Source organism: Chiroxiphia lanceolata, chromosome 17 (genome assembly GCF_009829145.1).
Source record: "Chiroxiphia lanceolata isolate bChiLan1 chromosome 17, bChiLan1.pri, whole genome shotgun sequence".
Lineage (NCBI taxonomy): Eukaryota > Metazoa > Chordata > Aves > Passeriformes > Pipridae > Chiroxiphia > Chiroxiphia lanceolata.
Window position 1 is genome coordinate 13,444,698 of NC_045653.1, and position 22,563 is coordinate 13,467,260.

General features: G+C 51.0%; 1 protein-coding gene across 1 annotated transcript; it reads right to left on the reverse strand.

The window, feature by feature from the left end:
* Positions 1 to 681: 681 nt before the first annotated feature.
* On the reverse strand, positions 682 to 19,582 carry ADA (adenosine deaminase). Its single transcript, XM_032705034.1, has 11 exons — positions 19,510 to 19,582; positions 12,722 to 12,783; positions 9,492 to 9,614; positions 9,219 to 9,362; positions 8,318 to 8,433; positions 5,983 to 6,107; positions 4,322 to 4,393; positions 3,954 to 4,055; positions 3,135 to 3,202; positions 2,606 to 2,735; positions 682 to 2,406 (listed from the first exon to the last, which is right to left on the reverse strand). Exons 1-11 carry the CDS (start codon positions 19,543 to 19,545, stop codon positions 2,305 to 2,307), a joined length of 1,080 nt encoding a protein of 359 aa, XP_032560925.1. The 5' UTR covers positions 19,546 to 19,582; the 3' UTR covers positions 682 to 2,304.
* Between the last annotated feature and the right edge of the window lie 2,981 nt (positions 19,583 to 22,563).

Below are 22,563 nucleotides of genomic sequence, written 5' to 3' on the forward strand. Positions count from 1 at the left end.
GCAGACAGGCATCGGGTTCCCCTTGCAAGTGGCAGCCAGGTCAGCTGCTGTCACCGACTGTGCTCGAAGACCAAGGGCACTGCCTTAATCCAGCCACATCCCCACCTGCAAAGCTGCTGAGCACATGGATGCTCCGAGCCCTCCATTTCAGTCGAACACGTGGCATGCCAGACCTCCCGAAGCTCTAACCAAGCACTGAACAATCCAGAGTCTTTTGGCAAACACTCCCCTTCATCCCTCGATGGTGCAGCCCAGGCTGTCCCTCTTCTGGCTCTGAGCATCAGCCACCGGTGCAAAACCCAGGAGACAGGGGAAAAAAACCTGTGAACTACTTCTGATACACACCAGAAAAAGTGAGAGCACACAGTGATGGCGCTGCTGCTTCTGGCAGGGGTTACACATCCCTTTGATTACTGAAGGGAAAGGACACGGGAGATTGGAACAACCTGCATCCACAAATCCAACTTGGCTGGCTGGCAAGGGAGCAGGCTTCCTTCTGGCTGTCAAGGTGCTCCAACCTGGCAACAGGAGAAGGCAGGAATCAGGCTGCCAAAGCCCCCCTCACACCTACCAGTGGTGGACCCTTGTGGTCTAGCAGGGGTATCAGGGCACGTGTTGAAGAGCAGGGGCCACAGTTCCTAACAGTCACCCTTGAACAGAAAGGCAAAAGGATTTACCTTTAATATAAATCTGTTATTTTATTAAAGAGGATTAACAATCAACTGTCCAGAATCCAAACAAGAAACTCTTCTTCAGAAAGAATTTTTGGAGAGAAATTACCCAAAAAAGGCCTGTTTCTTACCCCAGTCATGTTCCTACAAGGGATGCTTTACTTTTTGCTTTATAAAAGTAAGAAAATCACTCTCTCTTATTCATCTATCTATGTGTATATATGCACCACATACTTCAGAGATGAGTATTTTACTCAGAAGACCAATATGGAAGCCCAGAAAGAATGGAAATACTCCCAGCACACTGTTTCTGCTGGATGAGGCTGGACCGGTCTGTGGTCTGTCCGTGGTAATGGTGACCACAGCCCCTTGTCAAAGGCAACTTTTTGGTACAGTATCTTTGGAGTAAGCATCTTGGCAGACACCTGGGATGCTACAGCACACCACACACTCACGTCAGAAAATGATGGTCTCTTCTCTGGATGCACAGCTGTATTGCTTATTGAGTAAAAACACTATTATGCACCAAAATCACTTAGGAATTTTTGGTGAATTTTTCTGTATGAATTCTCCACCAAACCGAAGATCTGACTTGGAGCCAGTGTTGAAGCTGAGTGAGAGAAGCAATGAGGTGGGACTCGAGTCAACACTAGGCTCTAGTTAATTTACTTTTTCAGCCTTGGCAGTGCCTAATGATTATGTCAAATCAGGAAGAGGGCAGAACTCTTAAACCAGCCAATCGACCATGGCTTCTCCAAGCCCTAAATAAAGATAGAGGAAGATCAAACTGCTGTTCACAGGAATTCTCCAGGATGAGTACAAAACTGGGAAAAGTCCCAGAAGGTAGATTTTGGCCCAAAGTGGTAAAATTATGTTCCAACTTCCTATGCATGTGCGAGCATGGTCATGGCCAGCTGTGAGCACTGCTGTCACCTGCAGTGACATTGGGAGGCCTAATACAGCTCCTGTCCAAGAAAGGATGCCAAAAAAAAATGTATTTTGTTTGAAATGCCCTTCAGACCCGTGTATAGGTAGGGGCACCAGCTTCCAGCTTGTTCTTGTTCCAGTCTTGTTAGTACAAGACTAACCCTGTGTAAATAGAGCTGTGACCAAACCCTCCTACCCACAGGGACAGGAATAAAGCCTCTGTGTCTGAAACACCTGCTCACTCCCTGCCAGCACTAACACACCTCTTCCCTGCAAGGGTGAAGATTAACCCAGGCCACAGTCAGAGTTAAAGGTGGTTATTTCGGCACTGCAGACAAGGGCCAGGCAGGTCAGTGGGACAGGACAGGAAAACCAGGGAAAGACTGGGGGAAAAAAAAGCAGGGGAGGTTCTTCTGTTTGCATTTGCAGTACAGAAACACTGACAGATGGAGAAGGGAGTCAGGCCAGCAGGCAGATCCAGTCTGCTTGCACAGCAGCAGGATAGGAAGCTGGCTATCCATTTGGGAGAGGGTTTCTGGGGTAGAGGTGGGTGAATGTGACAGTCTGATTCTGATGAGCATTGTAAGGGTTAACACAGGGCTGCCAGGAATAGAGACCGACCCCGGGCACCTCCTCCCCAGCTCCCACGGGCACAGAGGAGTCAGCACACGAAGGGCTCTGCTCCACGCTGGCTCACAGGGAGGGGTCATGATGTGTTGGGGACCATCCCATAGGCTTCATGCAGCTTGTTGAGCAGCTCCTGCTTTTCCTTCTCAGGTAAGAAGCTGGACTGGGCTGAGTTGATGTTCTGGGGAAGAAGAGGGGGAACACAAGGGAGACATTAAAACACGTCAGACATGAAGAGCCCTCTCAGCCTCCTGATTACAAGGCCAGGGCAGCACTTTCTGATTTCCATTAAAAAATTTTTCAGCTCATAAAGAAAAACCAGCAGGTTGTTCTGGGCTGCACCAGGACAGCATCAGAGCACCCAGCCAGGGCTGACTCACAACTCTCTTGAACTCCTCTTCAGTGAAGCCCATGTGTTCCTTGACTATGCCATAATCCTTGTCAATGGTGGAGTTAAAGATGAGGGGGTCATCCGTGTTTAGAGAATAGTTGGCACGATCCTTCTTAAATCTGTAAGGAAATGGGGTTGAAGTGGTGGGTAAAGCACTGGATGTGACACTGTGTAGTTCTCAGGGGGAAACGCAGTAAAAGCAAAGACCTCGGAGCTGTCCCTGCAGCTGAAACTGCTGGAGACAGACATGGAGCGTGGCTTCTGTCCCCAGAGCTCTGCACTGACCTGCCAGTAGTGGCTGGGGTGCAGCACCTCATGCCCCACAGCTCAGAGCAGGAGGGACAGGACAGCCAACCCAAGGGACCCCTGCACCCCTCCAGCTGCACCAGCTCCCCCCGTGCCAAAGGACAAGGATGTGCCACATTGTCCTACATAATTAGATGGGCCTTAGCTTTGTAAAACAGTAAAGCAACCCAAATCCTGGTTATTTAAGATTGCATATAATCGAGAAGTCTTACTGTATTATGGGGTGTTTGGTGAAGTCCGGAGAACATGCACCAGTGAGATAACTGGACCAAGGGCAGACCTGTTTGGGGGAGTTAAGCATGAAAAGCAGAATCAAGCACGCAGATCTGAACCCCAGCTGTGGACACAGATAGCTCAGCACACTGGTAAAGCCAGATACAGGCTCAGAGCTTTGTTCACAGCTGCCCCTCAGTGCTACTCTGATGGACCAGTGCACGTCCCAGGACACAGATGCAAAGAGCCCACAACCCACGTGGCAGCAGCAGGAGCCAGTGGGATGTTTCCCATGGCCAGTCAGTCATGAGTGATGTGCCAACCACAGTTAGGAAACCACTGCCATTAAGTATATACACAAATATTCCAACTATTAGCTGGATATGACCATTCTGGGGAAAAGCCAAGGAAATCTGCACGTGCACAGTAACTCTCAGGCATTTCTACCCTCTAACCAGACTTGCTCTGGTACAGCAGCCTGATTTGTGAAACGAGGAGCCTGTAGACTTGAGGTATATAAACTACTGAATAATCCCTTCAGAATTTATCCTTGGCCACACCAGAACCCATTCTTTCTGCTACGAGCCTCCCACAAGCTGCTGTGTGCACTGCTGCTCCTTGCAACAGGTTCCAGCAAACAGACAGGTGTCCCCACCATTTCTGCTGGGGAGCTTTGGGCAGCTGAGTTCAGTGCAATGTTACCACACGTGTGGTCAGCACTCGGCTGTCAGGTCGTGCCCCTGGCTGTAGCACAGCCCAAACAAGGGCTGGTTTTCCACTCACACAGCAGCTGTCACACTCCCACCACACGTCCTTACCTCAAAATGCATCTTTGTTCTCAGTAGCTCCTTGTAGAGCTCAGGATCCTCCAGGACATGGTATCCATGGCCAACACGCTCGGCCTTCAGGACATAAACTGCCTAAAAAGAGCACAGGAAAACCACTCACAGCCTTCGAGCACCAGCTCGACTCCTGCCTGCCCTGAGACCCCTGTCCCACCATGGGGACAGCCCCCACCACTGACCCTGCTCTGGGATGGCCCTTTCCAGCCCCTGCACCATGTCCCCAGTGTTTGCTGTGCTGTGACTACAGAGAGGTCTGTCACACCTCTCTCCCTGCTGCAGGGGATGCAGGGCACTTCCCAGCCCTGCCCCTCTCCCTGCCCTGACTCGGGAACTCCTCATACCTCCTTGACCATGGCAGCAGGGCCAGCCTCCCCAGCGTGGACAGTGCGATGAATCCCACACCTCTCAGCTTCCTGCAAAACAAGGGAGAACATGTTCCTGTCCCATCACCTGCAGTGAGGGCAGCAAACCCCTGGGGTGGCACAGCAAGAACAGGGCTCTGTGCCAAGAGCCCACAGGTCACAGGCTCCACACTCCAAGGGCTGCGAGAGAAGAGCCACAAACAGAGACACTGAGAAACCTTGGTACCTTCTGCTGGAGCCCAGCCAGGCTCCTCAAGGGCTTTTTTGGGTTGGCTTTTTTGGGTGCCTCTTCTCCAGACAGCAGCAAGCTCCAAGCTCTCCTTCCTCCACCCACCTGTCCTTCTGCATGAACCTTGCAGCAGTTCCAGCCTTATTTTTGGCCAGCTGCAGCCACGTGAGGGAATTTAGAAGCTCCCCCCAGGGGAGAGATGAAGAAAAGCTCTGGCACTGAGCACGTCCCTCCTGTAAGGGGCTGGGCTGGAGGCAGCCCAGCCGAGAGGACCCTGCAGGTGCAGCTTTCCGTGCAGCTCCATGACCAACCCGAAAAATCCTTTGCCAGGGTGGCCCAGCAGCCACCTGGGCTTTGGGAAGCCATGCAGCCTCGAGGGAAGCCTGGCCCCTGGCTTGCTGGAGAAGGGCCACCCAGCTGGCAGCAGCAGGCAGGCTGCAAGCCCCATCCCGCAGCAGCCACTCCTCACAGACAGTCCTTCAGGGCTCTGCACTCAGGAGGGATTTTCAGCTGCTTAATACAGATGGGAGTGGGGTTTGCTTCAGCATCTCGGAGCCTGAGCGAGCCCCTGGCACAGAGACAAGATGCACCCTTTGGATGGAGAAGGCTGGACCTGGGCACTGCTGGCACAGCAGGGAGGAGAAGACACACCAGCCCATCTGTTCATAGAACCCTGTGCCTGCATCTTGGTTTATAATCACTATGTTTACTGCACAGCAGTGCAGGCAGACTTTGTATCAGCTCCCACTGATGGGGTGAAGACCCCAGGAAGCCCCACATGTTTTCAGACTTGAGCACTGCTTACAAACCACTGTCTTTTTTGCCAGTGGTGGTGCACAATCTCCTCCCCCACTGACGGAGGGGACTAACAACCCCAAATTCCCACCAGCAAAGAGGAACAAGACTTTCCCTCAGAACTTTTGCAAAGGCTGAGGTCTAGTAAGAGTCTGAGATCAGGCTCCTGAAGCTATTACAGTGTTTGTATTTGAGATGATCAGATAAAAGCCCTTCAAATGTGCAGCTTCCTCTCAGCTCCTGGGTGATTTCTGGCAGACTGGAAAGGCCAGTCTGCCACCCTTGGCCATGGTTCCACTGAGCCCCAGGGGCTGACAGCAGCAGGGTGGGGGATGATCTGGGCTCCAAGTCACTTGTGTCACGCTCAGTGCTACAGGGTAGCGTGCCAAGCCCCAGCTCTAAGGCCATGTTCAAGCAGTGATGCCTGCCATTAATCATTTAGGAAATATAAACAAACACTTCTGCTATTTATCTGAATGTTTTTAATAGCTGCAACGCATTTCTAAGTTGTCCCAACCGTCTGCAGTTGGGAAAATGTGCTGCTTGTCCCTTCACACACATCCCCTCAATATGTATTTTCCCTGTAATTTCTTTTAAGAAGCTTAATTCCACAAACCTCATAAGCCTTCTTATGCTCAGAGTCATTCTCCACCTTCAGGGTCTCATCCCCAGCCAGGTCGATGGCCACCACAGAGTCATTTCGATACTTCTTGCAGAGCTCCACCACCTCTGGAGACCAGCCTGGAAGAGACAGCACCAGCATTTAGGAGGAAGCATTTTAATGAACAAATCCTGGTCCTATGACTAGAAGGCTAGAGCTGTTTTCTTTGGTCTTTCCTAAAATTTTTGATGCTCCAAAAAGAAAATCCTAGAAAAGCCCGTCGTCTTCAGGCCAATAAAAGCTGTCAACTGATGGGTCTGTCATCAAGGAAAGGGAAACCAAATGCATTCACCAGCTATAAAACTGCTCTTATCATGTTCTTCTGTTCACTTTGAGCAAGGGGAAAACAATAATAAAAAAATCCCCTCCAAACAGTGATTGACTGCTGCAGTTGGCTCAAGGTAAGATGAATTGCACTGCCCTGAGGCTGTAACAGGGTGCTTTGGAGAACTCCCTCAACTCACTCCTGAGCTTTCACCCCATCCCAGGCTGGCCATCTGTTGGATGTGTCGCGTTAAGGAGGAGTTTGGGCTGAGAGGGATCTCTGGGGGGCCCTGTATAACAGTCAGCCATGCCCTGTTATAGGGCATCCTTGACTTCCCTGGGGCAAGATGATGGATTCTACTCCTGGTGGGAAGGAGCTGAACTTTTATCTATTTGACATCAGTGAGAAAGAGAGTAACAAGTGGCTGACAATTACTTCAGAGCTCTCTCTGATCAGGACAGATAACCTCTGCTAAAGGACATGCATCTACCAGCTCACATAGCACTTAACCTTAGCAGAAAGGCCAAGAAACAGAGATAAACAGTAGTGTTAATAATTAACAGGCACCTGCTGTGTACATACAGTCCCCAAACCATACGAACACATAAGATGATGTGTGCAATCTCATCTTCTTTTTGTTTTCATCAGTTCCCAACTCACTGGGTTAGAGCCACTATTTTATTAACAAGTTTAATACAAGCTAGTTCTGGCTGGCATCTCTGCCTTTCTCTCAACAGTTCATTGTGATTACTATCACAGGTGATATGCAGCATATCCTGAACGTAGCACTAAAGACTCTTTACCAAGCACATTCCTGGGTCTGGGTAACAGAGCTGGTGCCCTGGGATACAGGTATGAGAATGCCAGCTCTGCTGCCTGCACAAGCAATCCCTCCTGCAGTGCAGCTGCACGTGCCCTCGGATGCTCCTGGCACCTCCTGCCGTTACCACTCGTGCGCTGGCACACTGCAGATCAGGGTGACTGTGCCTTACAGCTTTCCAGTTTCTACAAAGAAAAATGTTTTCTCCCTAGAAACCAGAAATGACAGGGTCAAGTTTTCAAAGTATTGTTTGCGGTTGGCTGTGCAGGCAGGAAAAAAAACCCGCTCTCCAATCTCCCGGTTCCCAAGAATGTAATTTTTCACATTTCTAGACACAAATTAACCATGTACTCATTAGGAAATATCTTTCCACCATCTACCCTATTAAGCCTATATGAAACTGATGTGAGATATGAAGATACTCAGAGAAAAGTCTTCACATAAAACAGCTGCTGTCACACAGCCTCTGACTGCATTCTTCCCTGGAGGAAGGTCCTCACAGAACTCAGCAGCACATTGAAATGCTGGAAATCAGGTTTCCTTCCTATTCTGGGTCACAGCACCTGTTATTGACCAAGTTCAGAGCTGCTGATTTTTTAAAAAACGTTTTATGTATTTGTCTTAAGTATATTTGACTTGTGTTTTCATCTTAAGCCAGCAGAGACTGACTGCAGCCAGTGGATTGATTCTCTGGCTGCCCCATGATCCAGGCTAAGGAAGGAGCACATGCTGCTGTAGCAGCAGGACCACAAGCAGGGAAGTGTGAGATCTCAGTCCTCCTTCCATGACCATTTGCTCTCAGACCCACCAGACAGCACAGCAGATGCAAGTGCTCCCTGTGCCAATGGCTTTGACTGGCCCAGGGGGTGCTCTGGCCTCTGGGCAGGGAGCAGAGATCACAGCTCCCCAGGGCAGGGAGCAGAGATCACAGCTCCCCAGGCAGGACAGACAAGCAAGACGTTTCACATACTGGTTATACCCACAGATCCCCACTCTCCCATCCAGCAGACCTTTTCCCCCCAGTGAAGGGAGCAGAGGACCCCCACCAAGGAAGAACTCCTCCTCAGCACTGTCTGGTCCTGCCTCAGACCCAGGGACCAGGGGCTTTCCCCACATTTGTGCAGGGACCCAAACCCAGGGGCCATCACCCCCCGCCACGCGCCAGGGAAGGGGAGCAGGGCAGCAGGGGAGCTGCAATACATTACTTGGCATATGGCGCATGCAGCATAGAATAGACCTGGCTTTGATGTGGAAATCCCTTTCTCCATCCTGTAGTCCCTGATTTACGAGCTGAACGACTTCATCTGGAGTGAGGTCTCCCCTGCAGGGAAGAAAAGCCATCAGCAAGAGGACAGACACCAGCCAGGGAGGCAGGGAGGAGACAGGCTGCTGGGGCTCCACTTGCCTCAACATCCAGAAGCACCCAATGAGACCACCCAGAACTTATGAGCACCTTTTACACCCATGCCATGTCCACATTTACCACAAAAGCATGTGAAGATGATAGTAAGATTTAGAAATGCCTCAGGGAACCAGGGGGAAATCCTGCCCAGAGGAACCTCCTCTTTGCCAGAGCATCTCATTAGGGCACACAACTGCCTGCAGCCAGGCAGGGGCAAGCGTGGGGCTCAGTGCCCACCACAGCACACTTTGGAGGGGCCACAGAGCCCAGCACTGATTCAACAAGAGGCACAGATTACAGAGGGGATGACATGCAAGGAAGGGATCGGATCACCAGCCCCCTCCAATGCCACCCACCATCTCTGCCAGCTCAAATTCCCATTTTGCAGGCAGTCCACATGTGAAGGCTGCCTTGCCTCGCACAGAGAACAGCTCCAGCCAGAAGGTTGAGCACAGCTGCCCTGCACATGCAGAATCCAGTACCCAGAGCAAGGGACGTTAAAACACAGCAGCACACAGAGGTATTTAAGATGAAAAACTCTACAGTGGGAAGGAGAGGTGGAAGCATGCTGGTGCTCACTGCATGGGGGGAGAAAGGAGCTTCGGTTACAGCAGGCTTTGGACACATAACTGCTGTGCAGAGTGGGCCATGCCTTCTCCATGCCCAACTGGCCACCCAGCAGCTCCCACAGCAGGATCACTCACTCAGCTTGTCCCCAGGGGATGGGATCCACGGCAGAGTTGGCCAGGAGGTGAGGGCTGTATCGGACCTCCACGTAGGTGATTCCTTCCTTTGCCTTTGTCTCCACGAACTCGTAGGCGATTCTCCTCACTGCCTCACGGTCACCCCTGCAGGGACAGCAGTGCCACCCATCAACTGGGACTGCTCACCCCCAGGGCACACAGGGAACCTCCAGGGCTGAGCCAAGGGATGCTGCCAAGGGTTGAGGGGGGAGAAGCAAAAAGCAGGGTACTTACGCAATAGCGGGCATGTAGTAATTAAATTTCTCTAGAAATTGGGGGAGTGTCAGTGGTGTGTCATAGCTGATGCACTTCAGGAGCTCCTCAACAGTGTCACCGGGGAGAGGGATCCCTCTTTTTCTGGAAATGAGGGCACGTGTTACTGACAGGGAAGGAAGGTATCACATTCCTGATCAGTCCATCTCACACAGCGATCACATCCCGAGCTGGCAGCATCAACCACTGCTCCTTCACAGAGAGACACAGCACATGCTGTCCTTCCAAAATCTCCTCGTGGATGCTGCCCTGGATCTCAGTGGGGAGAAAGGCAATCCAAAACACAGGCAAAGCACAAACAAACCAAAATGCAAGCCCAGACTGACCCTGCAGGAACACAGCCAGGGCACATTTTAAGCTTAAGAAGGAGTTCATCTAAAGGGGCTCTGGATTATTTCTTGGCACCTCCGAGTCCTTAGAATTGCCAAAATTCTTTAGAAAAGTCAATATCCACTTACGCAGGCTCAAAGGTTTGAAAAATCGAGGGGATGCTCCAAGGCCTGGGATCATGCAGGCAGAAGTGTCGTGGCTCAGGGGTTCAGTTCCTGTGAGTGAGCTGGTTCCTTAGTCCAGCACTGTGGTGGCATCTTCTCTGACAGGGACACCTTCCACGCAGGAGCAAATGGCAACAACTGCTCTCACCAAAGGGATAGCGATGCTAAAGCCCATTTAAGTACTTCCAAGAGGGGAGAGGCCATTTTTCCCTGGAGCAGCTGGAGTACTGTGGGGGGGAAAGGTGTCCCCAGTGCAGTGGGGCGACAGCCAGGCTGCCAGCCAAGGGTGCTGAAGGCTCCCTGGGCAGGCTTTGCCACCCCCACACTCTGGTACCCTGCACGAGCCAACATAAATTTGGAATAATAACCAGACATTTGTTTTTAATCCTCTTTTCTGCCACATTGAATTACAGCTAATTGGTGGATCTCTGCTAATAGAGACAAAACACCACAGACAGCTTTATTGTCCCCATGCCAGCAACCATTCCAGGGAGCCATTCAGGGACACAGTCCAAAGGACCCTGCTCCTGGGCTCAGTAAACACTGCTCCTTCCCCCCTTGGCCAGGAAGGAAACCAGCCCCACGCTCAGCCCTCACATGCAATCTGCACAGATTAAGTTGCTGGCACTCAGCAGGGAACACTCGTCCTTGCCAGGGCATTGGTTTTCCTCCCTGCCTTGCCCTTTCCATGGCACTGACACATCAGTGTCTGCCCTAGGAACGGGCATGCACCTCCCTCCACCTGCCCAGGGAAAGTTTCCGACAGCAAAGCCACTTCCCTGGCATTTTCCTGTGCTTCCCAAAGGATTGCTTCTGCACAGGCAGCAGCAGCAGTGCTTTGGGATGATCCACCCTGGAGTCAGGTTTCTGGATGAGGAGGTCTGGTGGATCATGCCAGTGTGGCTCTGGGAGCTGCTGCTGCCTCATCCAACCCTGCTGGTAGTTGGGATCCTTCCTGAGGCAAAGCTGCTCCAGGGAATGTGTTCGTGCCCACCAGCACCTTGGTGTCCTGCCCAGAGCCACCTCCAGCCATGGGCAGCACCATACACACCATCCCACCTCGGACAGGGCAGCTTTCCTGGGGACACCCAGTCCCTGAGGGATCTGCCATGGCTCTAAACCCTCTGGCTGGGCAAGGGGGATGCAAACCCTGGCCCAGACGTGACAGAACTGGAGACAAAGTTTCTAAAAACAGCCCAGTTCAGCAGTGCACTGCCCAAGGGACCTTGTGCATCCCAGCAGCTCGGGGTTATATTATGCCACCACCTGGCAAATTTATTTCCAGCTATTTACCTTTAAAAATAGACCACAAGCAGCCTTCTGCGCCCAGGGTGAGGTTATTAAGGCAGTCAGTCCCCTACAGCCTCCTGCACTGCCCCACTGCTTTTTTTGTGTGTGAGTGCAAGTTTCAGAGCTCACGAATAGCACAGCCTTGCTCCACCCGAGGGCTGGCAGCTCTGGGGGATGCCAGGGCTGTTTAAAAATAAGAGGGAACTCAGCACACACTCAGGCAATGAAGGTTCCTGCCCTAAGCAAGGATCCTGGCACAGGATCTCCAGACAGCCAGGGCCTCCTGGGCTTCAGGGGTCCCGCAGCCCTCCTCAGGGACTACACTGGCATTTTCCTTTTTCTAGTAGAAGGATCCAGCAGAGCCCCAGGGAGTCACCACCGACTCATCTGTCCATTTGGACCTGTATTCCAGCCCTGCAGCCCACCAGCAGGAACCCTGACTCAGCTCAGTGCCAACATCCTGCAGCGAAGGGGATGGACAGCTCTGATCCACCCTCCTGGCTCTGACTACACTGCAAAAGGTATGGTCACACCCTGCAGAAAAAGCTACTGTAGAAAGAATATTCCCCCTAGGACTGCACTGCCTTGGAGCCTGCTGGGCTCACAGGATGCCAGAACCTCTTCCCATTCTCCTCAGAACTGGTTTCCTTCCCAAAGTACCAGAGTTGTGCCTGAGAGCTGTTCCCTGAAATCCTTAAGCTCACAACCTTCTTGATCTGAGAGTATCAGTGACAGCTGGAAGAAATCTCGTTTATTTTTCCTGCAAGCATGGAGCCAGGTCCTCACACCAGTTAATCATTCACCCAGTGCTTCCCACACAGTCTACACTGGAGGGAGAAGATGCATGTGGGCTCTGTCAAGGAAACAACCTCTCTCCAAGTCACTGCCAAGAGCTCCCCGGGGTCACCCACACCCTGACTGCTGACACCAGGCAGACAGCCCAGGGTTCAAAGGCAGCAGGGCAGGGTGGGCTTTTCCTCCCAAACTGTGGAATGACACCACAACCACCAAGACAATGCTCCCACCTGCTGTCACTTCACTTGCTTTTGCAATTAGGAATACGGAAAAAGGAATCAGAATACAGCTGCTCTGCCGTGTCCTGGCCACACTTCAAAGGCAGGCAGCTGTTTATGAGACACCTTCGGGGCTTTGCTCATGGTGGCTCCTCTTGGCTTGCCTGGCTCACAAACCCACGACCACCTTGCTCATGCTCCTGCTACCTGTGCAGCCCCACTGCCCTTTGGATGTGCTCAGTGTCACCACGCTGTGCAGCCAGAGGACAGAGACAGCACCAGCACCAGCCAGGTTTGCTGCCTGCAGGAGCTCTTCTGTCGCAGACCTGGACAAGCAGAAGGGCTGATGTTTTGGAACTGCAGCTCCCAGAGCTTTCCTCACCCCACAGCTCACCTGCCAAAGTACAAGATTGTCTCTGGTCTAATGGCTCCATCCAGGTGGACGTGAAGCTCAACCTGCAATAAGAAAAATGGGTCAGGTATTCTTAGAGCTGCAGCAAAAGTTCAGAGAGAAGTAGCTGGCACTCACATGGGTATAAATGCAGCCAATACAGGGACAAAACCACTACAAGGAAGCACAGAAACACTTTTAAAATATAATCATTATAAAGTTTATTTTTCAACATCTAAGTACTAAGTATTTTCTTATAGCTGCTGCAGCTCACACATTGAATGAGTCTTTAGAAAATTATTCTGTTTCCAGCAATTTTCAGGAACTGCCCTATCCTTATTTAGCTTGTGTCGTTCAGAGTTTGGGAAGAGTGAAAAAAGCAAACCCCAAACACCTTTGCTTTCCAGCTTACTCCTCCTTGAAGTCACAGGCAGCCAAACACCAATTAATTTGCTAAGAGTCATTACAAAAACTTTGACTTCACTTCCAAGAATCAGCTCCTGATGGGTTGTTAATTACTTGGTATTATCAGAGCTTACAAGATCTCTAATCCTACACAAGAGGTCGGTCCCATGGTACAAGGTGCTGTAAAAAATAATAACAAGTTGTCCCATAGAGCTACCAAGCTGGTTTCAAAATAAAACACTTAAATTTTTACTCATTAAAAATGGGACAGTAACTCAGGTCTTTTCACTCTGAAACCCTGTTTCCCAATTACTGCTGAAACACTGGATTTTGGAGAAAGAGCCCCAGAAAAACAAAAGTAAGTTTTTTCCATTAGCCAGCTGGGGCTTTTGGAGGAACATGACAGATGTAATTTGGAAGTCAAACTGGGAAGGAAAATATTAGCTGTAAAATGTTTCAGCTAGATATTCATCTTTCCAGCATTGTTTTCTTTTAAGTAACAGCATAGCCTACAAAATGCATGTTTAATTTTATTTCTTTAATCAAACTGTAGAGCAGCAACTTGACACCCAAAGTTGTCAGTTGTAACATCGTGCACATTCTACTGCGTACATGTTTGCTGCAGGGTAAGAATTGAGTAGGATTCAGAAGAGGACTGGATATTTGCATGGATAATTAAGCCACCCAGGGTTACTAATCAAAACTCACAAACCCTCTGGCATCAGGGTGTGTGTCAAACAATAACTATGAGGAGTTGGGAGGAAAAACGAGTAAGCAGTCCCTGCCAGCCGGGCATGGTAGGACTGTCCACCTCCCTGGGATCCTTTTGGATCCTCGGGAGTGTCCAAGAGCAGGTGATGTGAGCTCCTGGCACAGGGCTGGCAGTGCCCACGCACTGATGCCCACGAGCTTGCTCCTGTGCCCACCCTGCCCTGCAGCCCTGCCGTGCAGGCAGAGACCCCCGACCCACGGCCAGGGCTGTCACCCACCACTGCTGCTGCACTCTCACTGCTGGGCAGGGGCAGGGCTGGGGGCCAGCCCACCCCCACAGGACATGCCCCTCAACATGCACTGGTGCCAGGCCCAGGACAGCTTGAGCTGCTGATCCTGCACTGTTGCAATCAGCTGGCCCAGGGGGTCACAAACATGCCCACAGACACCACTGTTAGCAGGCTGTAAAAAGAGATCCCTGTCAGTTCTCCTACCCTTAAGATACGATCTGAATCTACAGGGAGGAAGACTGAAAAGGGAAAAACCTGCTTTTTCCCCCATCTCAAGTTACACAATCCTGCTTATGAGGACTAAATGTCCTGCAGAGCAGCAGATAAAATAACACACCATGGACTGATCTGCATGGCCAGATGTGGACGCCTGGCATGCTTTCCACTCTTGAGCTCCAGCTCCTATTTCAAAACCAGGCAAGCTCCACTCCTTGAGATATCCAACAGCCCTTGTGACAGCCCTTTCTGATGGATAAAACTTACAGGCTTGAAGCTTGCTCACATTGGATTTAAAAACCAAGCAACTTGAACCTATTGAGGTCTTCTCACTCCAAACACTTCTCACGTGTTTCCTGCAGGAGCATCCCAATGTGACATTCCTGTCAACAAGAATGCAGATTCTGTGGTGTCCTCTGTCCATGCGAGTCACCTCCTCCTGCCACTTCTGCAGGTGAGATGCTTGTAAAGCAGCAAGGTTCCTCTCCAACACCAGCAACAGGCTCTTCCTCCCCTGCCAGCATTTCTTTGGGTCTGGAGGGACCTAAACTAAGGCAGCTCAATGCTGTTCAACCCAAAACGTTTTGGGTTTCCCCAAGATCAGTGCTTGAGGGCGTCGTTTTCTGCAGCTGAGAAGCAATCTATGCTATTTAGATGGCCAAAGGACACTCGAGAAGATGGAAAGGTGTGCCTAAAAGGCTCTAGATAAGGATGCAATCAGCAGAGGCACAACCCAGCTGCTCATCTCCCCTGGGCGCCTTGCTGGCAAACCCCCAGGCTTCCAGGTCCGTGGGAGGCTGCTCGCTGCAGATTACATTTCAGCTCTCTTCCTGACTGTTTGTTTTGGGTAAACAAAGCACAAGACTTTTCCAGACACAAGTGGGTGACATGACCTTGCCTGAAGCCAAGGAAAGCGCCCAGAGAGAGATGAAAGAGTTTTCTCTGAACTGTGGCTCCAGGAGATGATGCCTGAGCAAGCAGAAATAATGATGGATGCAGGAGCCCAGTGCCTTTTCCAGGGCTCTGCTCCTTGGCACAGAGAACTCCACGGGCATGGGGTCTCTCACCCCACACCCTCTGGTTTATCTGGAGCAGAAGCTTGTGCACACAAATTAAATGGGGATCTCAACACTGGTCCAGGACCAGTGCTGCACCAGCACTGCAGAGGAGCCTCCAACCATTCCAGGACCGCTGATCATAAAATCGGAGAAAGGTTTGGGTTGGAAAGGAACTTAAAAGATCATTTAGCTCCAACCCCCCTGCCATGGGCAGGGTTGCCACCCACTCCACCAGGTCGATGCCTTCCCTTCTCACAGGATGTGGCAACACTTGTTCTGATGAAGGACAAGAAAGCAGCAGAGCTCTCCAACGCTTTCCTGGGGCAGGAGCTTTGCTCTTCCCCCAGTTGCAGTGAGGGCCCTCAGGACCAACTCTGTGCAGCCACACCTGTGTCCTTCTGCACCTCCACTGATCTCCTGCCAGCCCATCAAAAACCCAGAGTGCAACTCAATAAAACCTTTAGGTTCACTAAAGAGTTGTTGAAAGCCAGAGAGGTGAGTTCAAAAGATGTAACTGGCTGTAAATTGTGCGTCCTCAGCACAGACAGCCCCCAGCAAGGCCATCAGAGCAAACCCAGCGCTTTCCATTTTTATGCAAAAAAAGTTTCAGCTCAGCCAGGGCACGTGACTCACTGGTGCAGATATCAGCAAATTGGTTCAGATTTTAAAAAGGAGAAGTTTTAAGGGCTCTGGCGTGACTTCTCTGGCAATATTGTAATGTTTTCTTTGAGACTTAATAAGCTTCAAAATAAATTCAAACACAAAATTAGGTACTCAAACAAGTATGTTCCATTCCAAGATCAAGTCTGATTATTTTCAATTTAGTGAAATTAGGAGGAAAAAGTTAGCTAAACATTCAAAGTATTTTCAGCCACAGTAAACCCAATACAATTTCTCTATTAGAGTTTGCTCAGCAGACCATGGCAGAGCAGTTAACTGCTCAGTTTGCCTATTATTATATGTCATTAAAAGAGCTATCCAAGCTAAGGCACTTGAAGGATTTTCTGTATGAGGTAGTTCTAGGGTCTTTCTTAAAATACATACAATGACCAAAGTCAGTCCTATCACCACAGTAAAATTAACATCAACTGCAGCTCGTACAGTGGCATCATTTTAAAACCCTAAACAGTGATTTTGCCCAGGATTACTTATCAGGCCATTAAAAGCTGATAATTTAAATTCATTCTATTAGTCTCAATAGCTGAAAAACAGGGCAATTATAGCTGTAATTTGTCAATTATTAGATAAGTGTGGCAGGCAAATGTTAATGGAGAGCAAAGCTGAACAAGAGATAAGACAAATGCCAATCACTGCAAAAAAGAATGAACTGTGTTTCCCAAATAGTGGTTTTATGGAAGTGTGCTGTCAGGAGCAAAGTTATCCTCATCCTAAGCTCACCATAAACACTTATTTGGGAGCAAGAGGTATGAGTGGCTCAAGAGGGATGTGAAGTGGAAGGGGCACAGTATTGTCCTCAAACCTGGCAACACCCACAAATGCATCTGGGAGATGAATCTGCCACATGCTTTAAGGCTTGAATCTTTGAAAGAGAAACATGGGAGACTTTCAAGACCCGCAGGACACACTGCTGGGCTGCAAAGCACATCTATGCTTTCCAGACACGGTGTGTCTTGCAGGAACACCTGCCCAGTGTGACCCAACACCCATGTTCCAAACCAGAATCCAGCAGCAGAGCCTGACCCCAGAAACTCCTGTTCCCACAACACAGCTCAAAGCACATGGGAGCTGCAGGAGAAGAGAGCCATGGGTCCTGAAGCCCTCGAGCTGGGGCTGGCCTGCAGGGAGAGGAGCCAGCAGCGAGCGAGGACAGGGTCTCTGCTCTGGTTGAGCAGCAGAACGGGGGAGCCTGATGGTTTGTGTCAAAGGAACGTCAGTCTGTTCTGCTCTTTTATGGCCTATGATAAGCAGGGTTCAAAGTTGTCCCCCAGCAGCCCTGGAAGCTCCCTGCTCGTCCACCTCAGTCACTGGGAGTAAAAGAGCTCCTGAAAAACACAGAGGCAGCCCCGGCCCCAGGTTCAGCCGGAGCTCGAAGCCGCTCCAGTCACCAGAAACATCTCTAAAACACAGAACTGATCGTTCCCAATGGCAGAGGGTCCAGGGGAATGAATAGGGCTCATTAACTGACTTCAGGCCCATTTTTTTTCCCCAAGCCTGACTTAGCAGGTTCATAGGACTGAAAGGGACTGCCTGACTCAGGAAAACCAGTCTCGTAACTGCCGGCAGCCGGGCAACAGAAGCCTGATCTTAGCAGTCAAACCCTGCAGATTTTCCTAGGTCTTTCTCTTTGGCATTCCACTCTCCCATGCACTGGAAAAATAGCAAGACTCAGAAGTGAAAGAAGAACTTAAGCTGCTTCTCTTTTCCTAAAGTTTAAAATCACGTAGTGATTAGTGGACCTGATGAAAGACCACCATCTCCTCAAAACTGAAGCAGCCTTATAAAGGCTTTAACCATTAGCAGCTGTCAGCACTCCCTGGATTTTGGTATCAAGGTTTGTCTGCTACTGCATGAATCAACTTCCCTGAGACGGAAGATTTTGATGGAGCGAAACATGAATCAGACCTGTGCACACAGACCTTTCCAACTATGCAAGACTTTCCTGGTGCAAACTCAAACTGAGAGACAAATGGTTTGGGAGTGGTAGGGGATGCAAACAGCAGCAGAAAAATCCAACTCTGTTGGGTTTTCAGAGACAATCTTCTTTGGGAAAGCCACACAGTGTTGCCACCACTCAGGTTCTCCCAGAGCAGGACCACCACAAGCCTCACATCACTTTTCTTGGTCTCCTCTGCCCTGACCCCTCACTTCCCACCAAGAGCCCAACGTGGAGCCAGGCAGAGGAGACCTGCTCCGTGTACAGCAGCTTACTGGGACCACAGCCTGGGAGCAGAACCATCCTGCAGTGATCTACCATCAGATACAGGACTACTGCTAACCACAGCAGTTTCATCTTCCTCCTCAACTGTTTTCTAATCTGAATAACAAACATTACCACATGATCCTACTTGAGATGCACCTATACAAGGCATGGCAAGAGCGACAGACTGGAGCACCCTCTGACAGCAGCCACCAAGGTCGTGTCACAGGCACCTGAGGAAAAACTGAACTAAATGTTTGAGAGACAAAAAAAACCAAACCAAACCAAAACACAAACTGAACTAAATGTTTAAGAGACAAAAAAAAACCCAAACAAACAAACCACAAAACTCCCAAAACAAAACCACCCACAAAACAACAAACCTCGGAACAAAATGAAAAAGCCAAGAGAAAACATTCAGTTTAGTAGACCACGGCAGGGGTTGGGGGGGGGGCACTTGGTGTGTTCAGCTGGAGAAGAAGAGACTGAGGGGAGACCTCAGTGCAGTTACAACTTCCTCGGGAGGGGAAAAGGAGGCCCTGAACTCTGCTCTGGGGGGAGCAGGGACAGGACCCCAGGGAATGGCCTGGAGCTGTGTCAGGGTAGGGTCAGGTTGGATCTCAGGAAAAGGTTCTTCCCCCAGAGGGTGTTTGGGCACTGACCAGGCTCCCCAGGGCAGTGGGCACAGCCCCAAGGCTGCCAGAGCTCAGGGAGTGTTTGGATGATCCTCTGGGGCACAGGGTGTGACTCCTGGGGATGGTCCTGTGCAGGGCCAGCAGTTGGACTCAACAACCCTTTTGGGTCCCTTCCACCTCGGCACGTTCTGCGACTCTCCAGGGCTTATCCCTCCTCCCTCTCCCAGCCCCAGCCCACCTGCACATCCCGAGCACCGGCGGAGCCGGGATGGAGCCCCGGACACCCGCGCACCGCTCCGGGGATGTGCGGGGGGACCCCACGGCAGCGCCGGGTGACACCGCCGGGCAAATCCCCGCCCATCAGCCGCCGCGTCCCGGCCGTGCCCTAATTCCCACGCGGCTGCAGCACCCCCGGGGCACAGCAACTCAGCCCCCCCCCGGGACACAGCACCTCTGCCCACGGGGCACGTCCGTGCCCCGTGGGCAGAGGTGCTGTGCCCCGGGGGGGGTTGAGCCGCCGCGCCCCGGAGCATTCACCCCGCTCCCAACCCCGCTGCTCCCGGTGCATGCCCATTCCCAAGCCCTGCCTACAGCTCACCTTGGGTCCCCCGAAGGCTCCCGGTGCCCGCTCCATGATCCCGTCGCTCCCGCTGCCGTTCTGCGCCCGCCGCCGCCCCCGCCCCGCCGGCCGCGCTCGCCCGGCCCCCGCCGGCCCCGCCCCGCAAAGCCCGGGGCAGGCACGGGGCGATGGCATCGGACCCTTAAAGATCATCCCCTTCCACACACCCCGCTGCGCTGGTGGAAGGGAACACCCTAAGCTTCCCGTCCAACCTGGGCTCGGACGCTTCCCAGGGGTGTGGGGGCATCTTTTGGGCAGCCCCGGTGCCTCGCCGCGCTCGCGGAGAAAGATTCATAGAGCCGTAGAATCACAGCATCAGCCGGCTTGGGAAAGGTGTCTGAGCTCATCGAGTCCAACCCTTGATCCAACACCGCCGTGCCACATCCAGTCGCATCTTAAAAACCTCCAGGGAGGGGGGTGAATCCGCCACCTCCCTGGGCAGCCCGTTCCAACGTCTGATTGCTCTCTCCGTAAAAAAATTTTTCTTCCTAATATCCAACCTAAACCTCCCCTGGCGGAGCTTCAGACCGTAATTTCTCTCTAGTGTTTAATCAAAACCCACCCTTCCTGAAGTCCCACTGATGTTTCCTTCAGGAGCTCAGAGCCCCGAGTGGAGCTGCTCCTCCAACAATAACACTGACAGAAATTAGAACAGGGTAGGACGGCAGCTCGGTGTGTAGAACCAGAATGCAATCTCCAGCTTTGGTTGCAGCCTTAACCCAACTCAACAATATTTGTTTTAACCTTTCCTGCTCTCAGACCTGCTGCTCTGTGACTCAGTTGTTTTGTCCCATGGCTCTCTGTCCATCCTACACCTGCTTTCAGTTCCTGCAAACTCGCGCTCAGCTTTTCATTTCTTGTTTTTAGTGACCTGGCCGTGTTTTACACTGCTCCTCTGCCTCCTGCCTTCCTCTCCCATAGGTGATGCACATGGCAGCCCAGAGAAGGGGAGTTCCAGAGAAGTCCTGCCTGCTCCTCCCTGCTGAGCAGGGCTTCTCTGATACTGGAGAGCAGAGCTTTCAGTCACTCCGGTCCTGAAGTCCCCATCTAGCTAAAGGCAAGTCCATCAGGTGGAACCACTTCCTAGACTGAGCCTTGAGGAACATCCCTTGGGCCCTTCTGCAGCCCTGGGTGAGATGAGACCGAAGCTCCCTGGAAGGTGCTGAGCAGGCAGGTGATATTTCCAAAATCTCTGCAGAGACAAGGAGCACAGTTCTGTTCTGTATGACTGGAGTTCACCTGCCCAGGTGAGGCCATGCCCAGACAGGCCAGGTCTGAAGAGAGTCCTAGAGATGAAAATCACTATATCAATGAAAAATACTATTATTACTTGCTCTGGTGCGTAAGCAGAGAAAGCACTTGGGGTTGTAGTTGTGAACACTACCACAAATGGCTGCAAAATAAAGTTCCCTCTTCTCCTTCCCCAGCTGTGTTTACTCCAGAGGGACATTGTTTGTGGAAGCTGGCAGCAGGGGATTAGCTATGTTGGAGCCTTGCTTTTGGGGATGGGGAAGGCTGGGGCTCCTCCAGCCCTGTGCTGTCACACTGCCACCCCAGCCAAGTGACATCAAACAGCCCAGGGGAGCAAACAGCCCTGAAAGCAGGGGCTGCAACCTGTGCTGGTACTGCTTAGTGAATGTAGGACATGCTACAGGCTCACTGCTCCAGTGGGGAATGTCACCAGCCTCCCTTGTCACCAGCCTTTGCCCTGAGAGCAGTGATGGAATTTCTGCCCCAAAGCCAAGTAGGCATTGAGAAAACAGTAGTTTTTCAGCTTAAATCCCAAGGTCATTTGGGTATGTGCACTGCAGCAGAGCCCGTGGGAAAAGCCCAGGGCTTGGCTGGGGAGGAAAGTTCATCAACATGTTCTCTTTTATTAAGTACCACCTTTCAGGGATGCCCTGACTGCATCCATACGGTACAGACAAAGCCCATCAACCACAGCTAAGTGGCAAAAATATTCTTTAGAAAATAGTGACTGGCAGGGGAAAGTAAGTGTTAGCTGCCAAGCACAGCTCAGGGCTTCCAGGAGCCTGTGGGATGGAGCAGCAGGAATAAGCAGCAGGTATTCTCTGCACTAAAATTTGTGATTTCCAAAAGGGGAAAACATTCCAAGCTACTTTGAAAGCACTGAATTTGGTTAAAAGCCTCCTGGGTGTGCACAGAGGGTCTGGGCAGAAACAAAATAGTCCAGCGTGCAAATTAGCAACTGTTTGTGGAACTGCTTCTGGGCGAGGTGAGCTCTGGCTCACACGGACCATTTCACTTCCACATCATAGGCTTTCTTTAGCAGCCACCTGAAAAATATCTATTTTGCCTGGATAATGATTCACAGCATCACATATTTGAGGTCTGACTTCTGGTTCAAAGCATCCACAACAGGGATGGCCCCAGTGTGAACAGACAGTGCTTTCTAATAGTCTTTTGTGGGCACAGCCCTGCTCAATGTGTCATGTACACTGGGAGGACAGAGGTCAATTAGAGCATTTATTTGAGATTAGAGGAAATTACAGGGTAAAAAAAAAAAATAGCATGTGGGTAATTATCTGCTGGGAGGAGTGTTGATAGCAAAGGTCAGAAAGAGGCAAATGGGGCTGAACTGGCCCCATCGACTGGGAATGGTGCAGTAAGGGGTTTTTTGATGTTTTTTTTCCTGCTTAGCAAATACATGTGTGCTGCAGACTCAGCTCTTTCCAGGAGTGTCAGCACAGTGCATTCATTGCACACAAGTGTGTTGCAGAGCCTTAGAAATACGGATTGGGCTGATTTTAATTGACCTGACCCTGATCCACTTTATCCATCTTTACCACTGGCTTAATCGGGTGGTTGCGATAGCTGCTGTGCTCTTGGTATTAAATCAATGTTTCCCTTTGAGAACACCACATCTCCCTGCAGCCAGGAGGCTCAAGAAGAACAAGTCTGTTATTTAATGGTGACTTCCCACCTGGGAAACCAGAGAGGCACAAACAGGGACCTGTCTGGCCAAGCACAAGGCAGCACATGGGGATGCTCTGGGACAATCCTGGGGGAAAG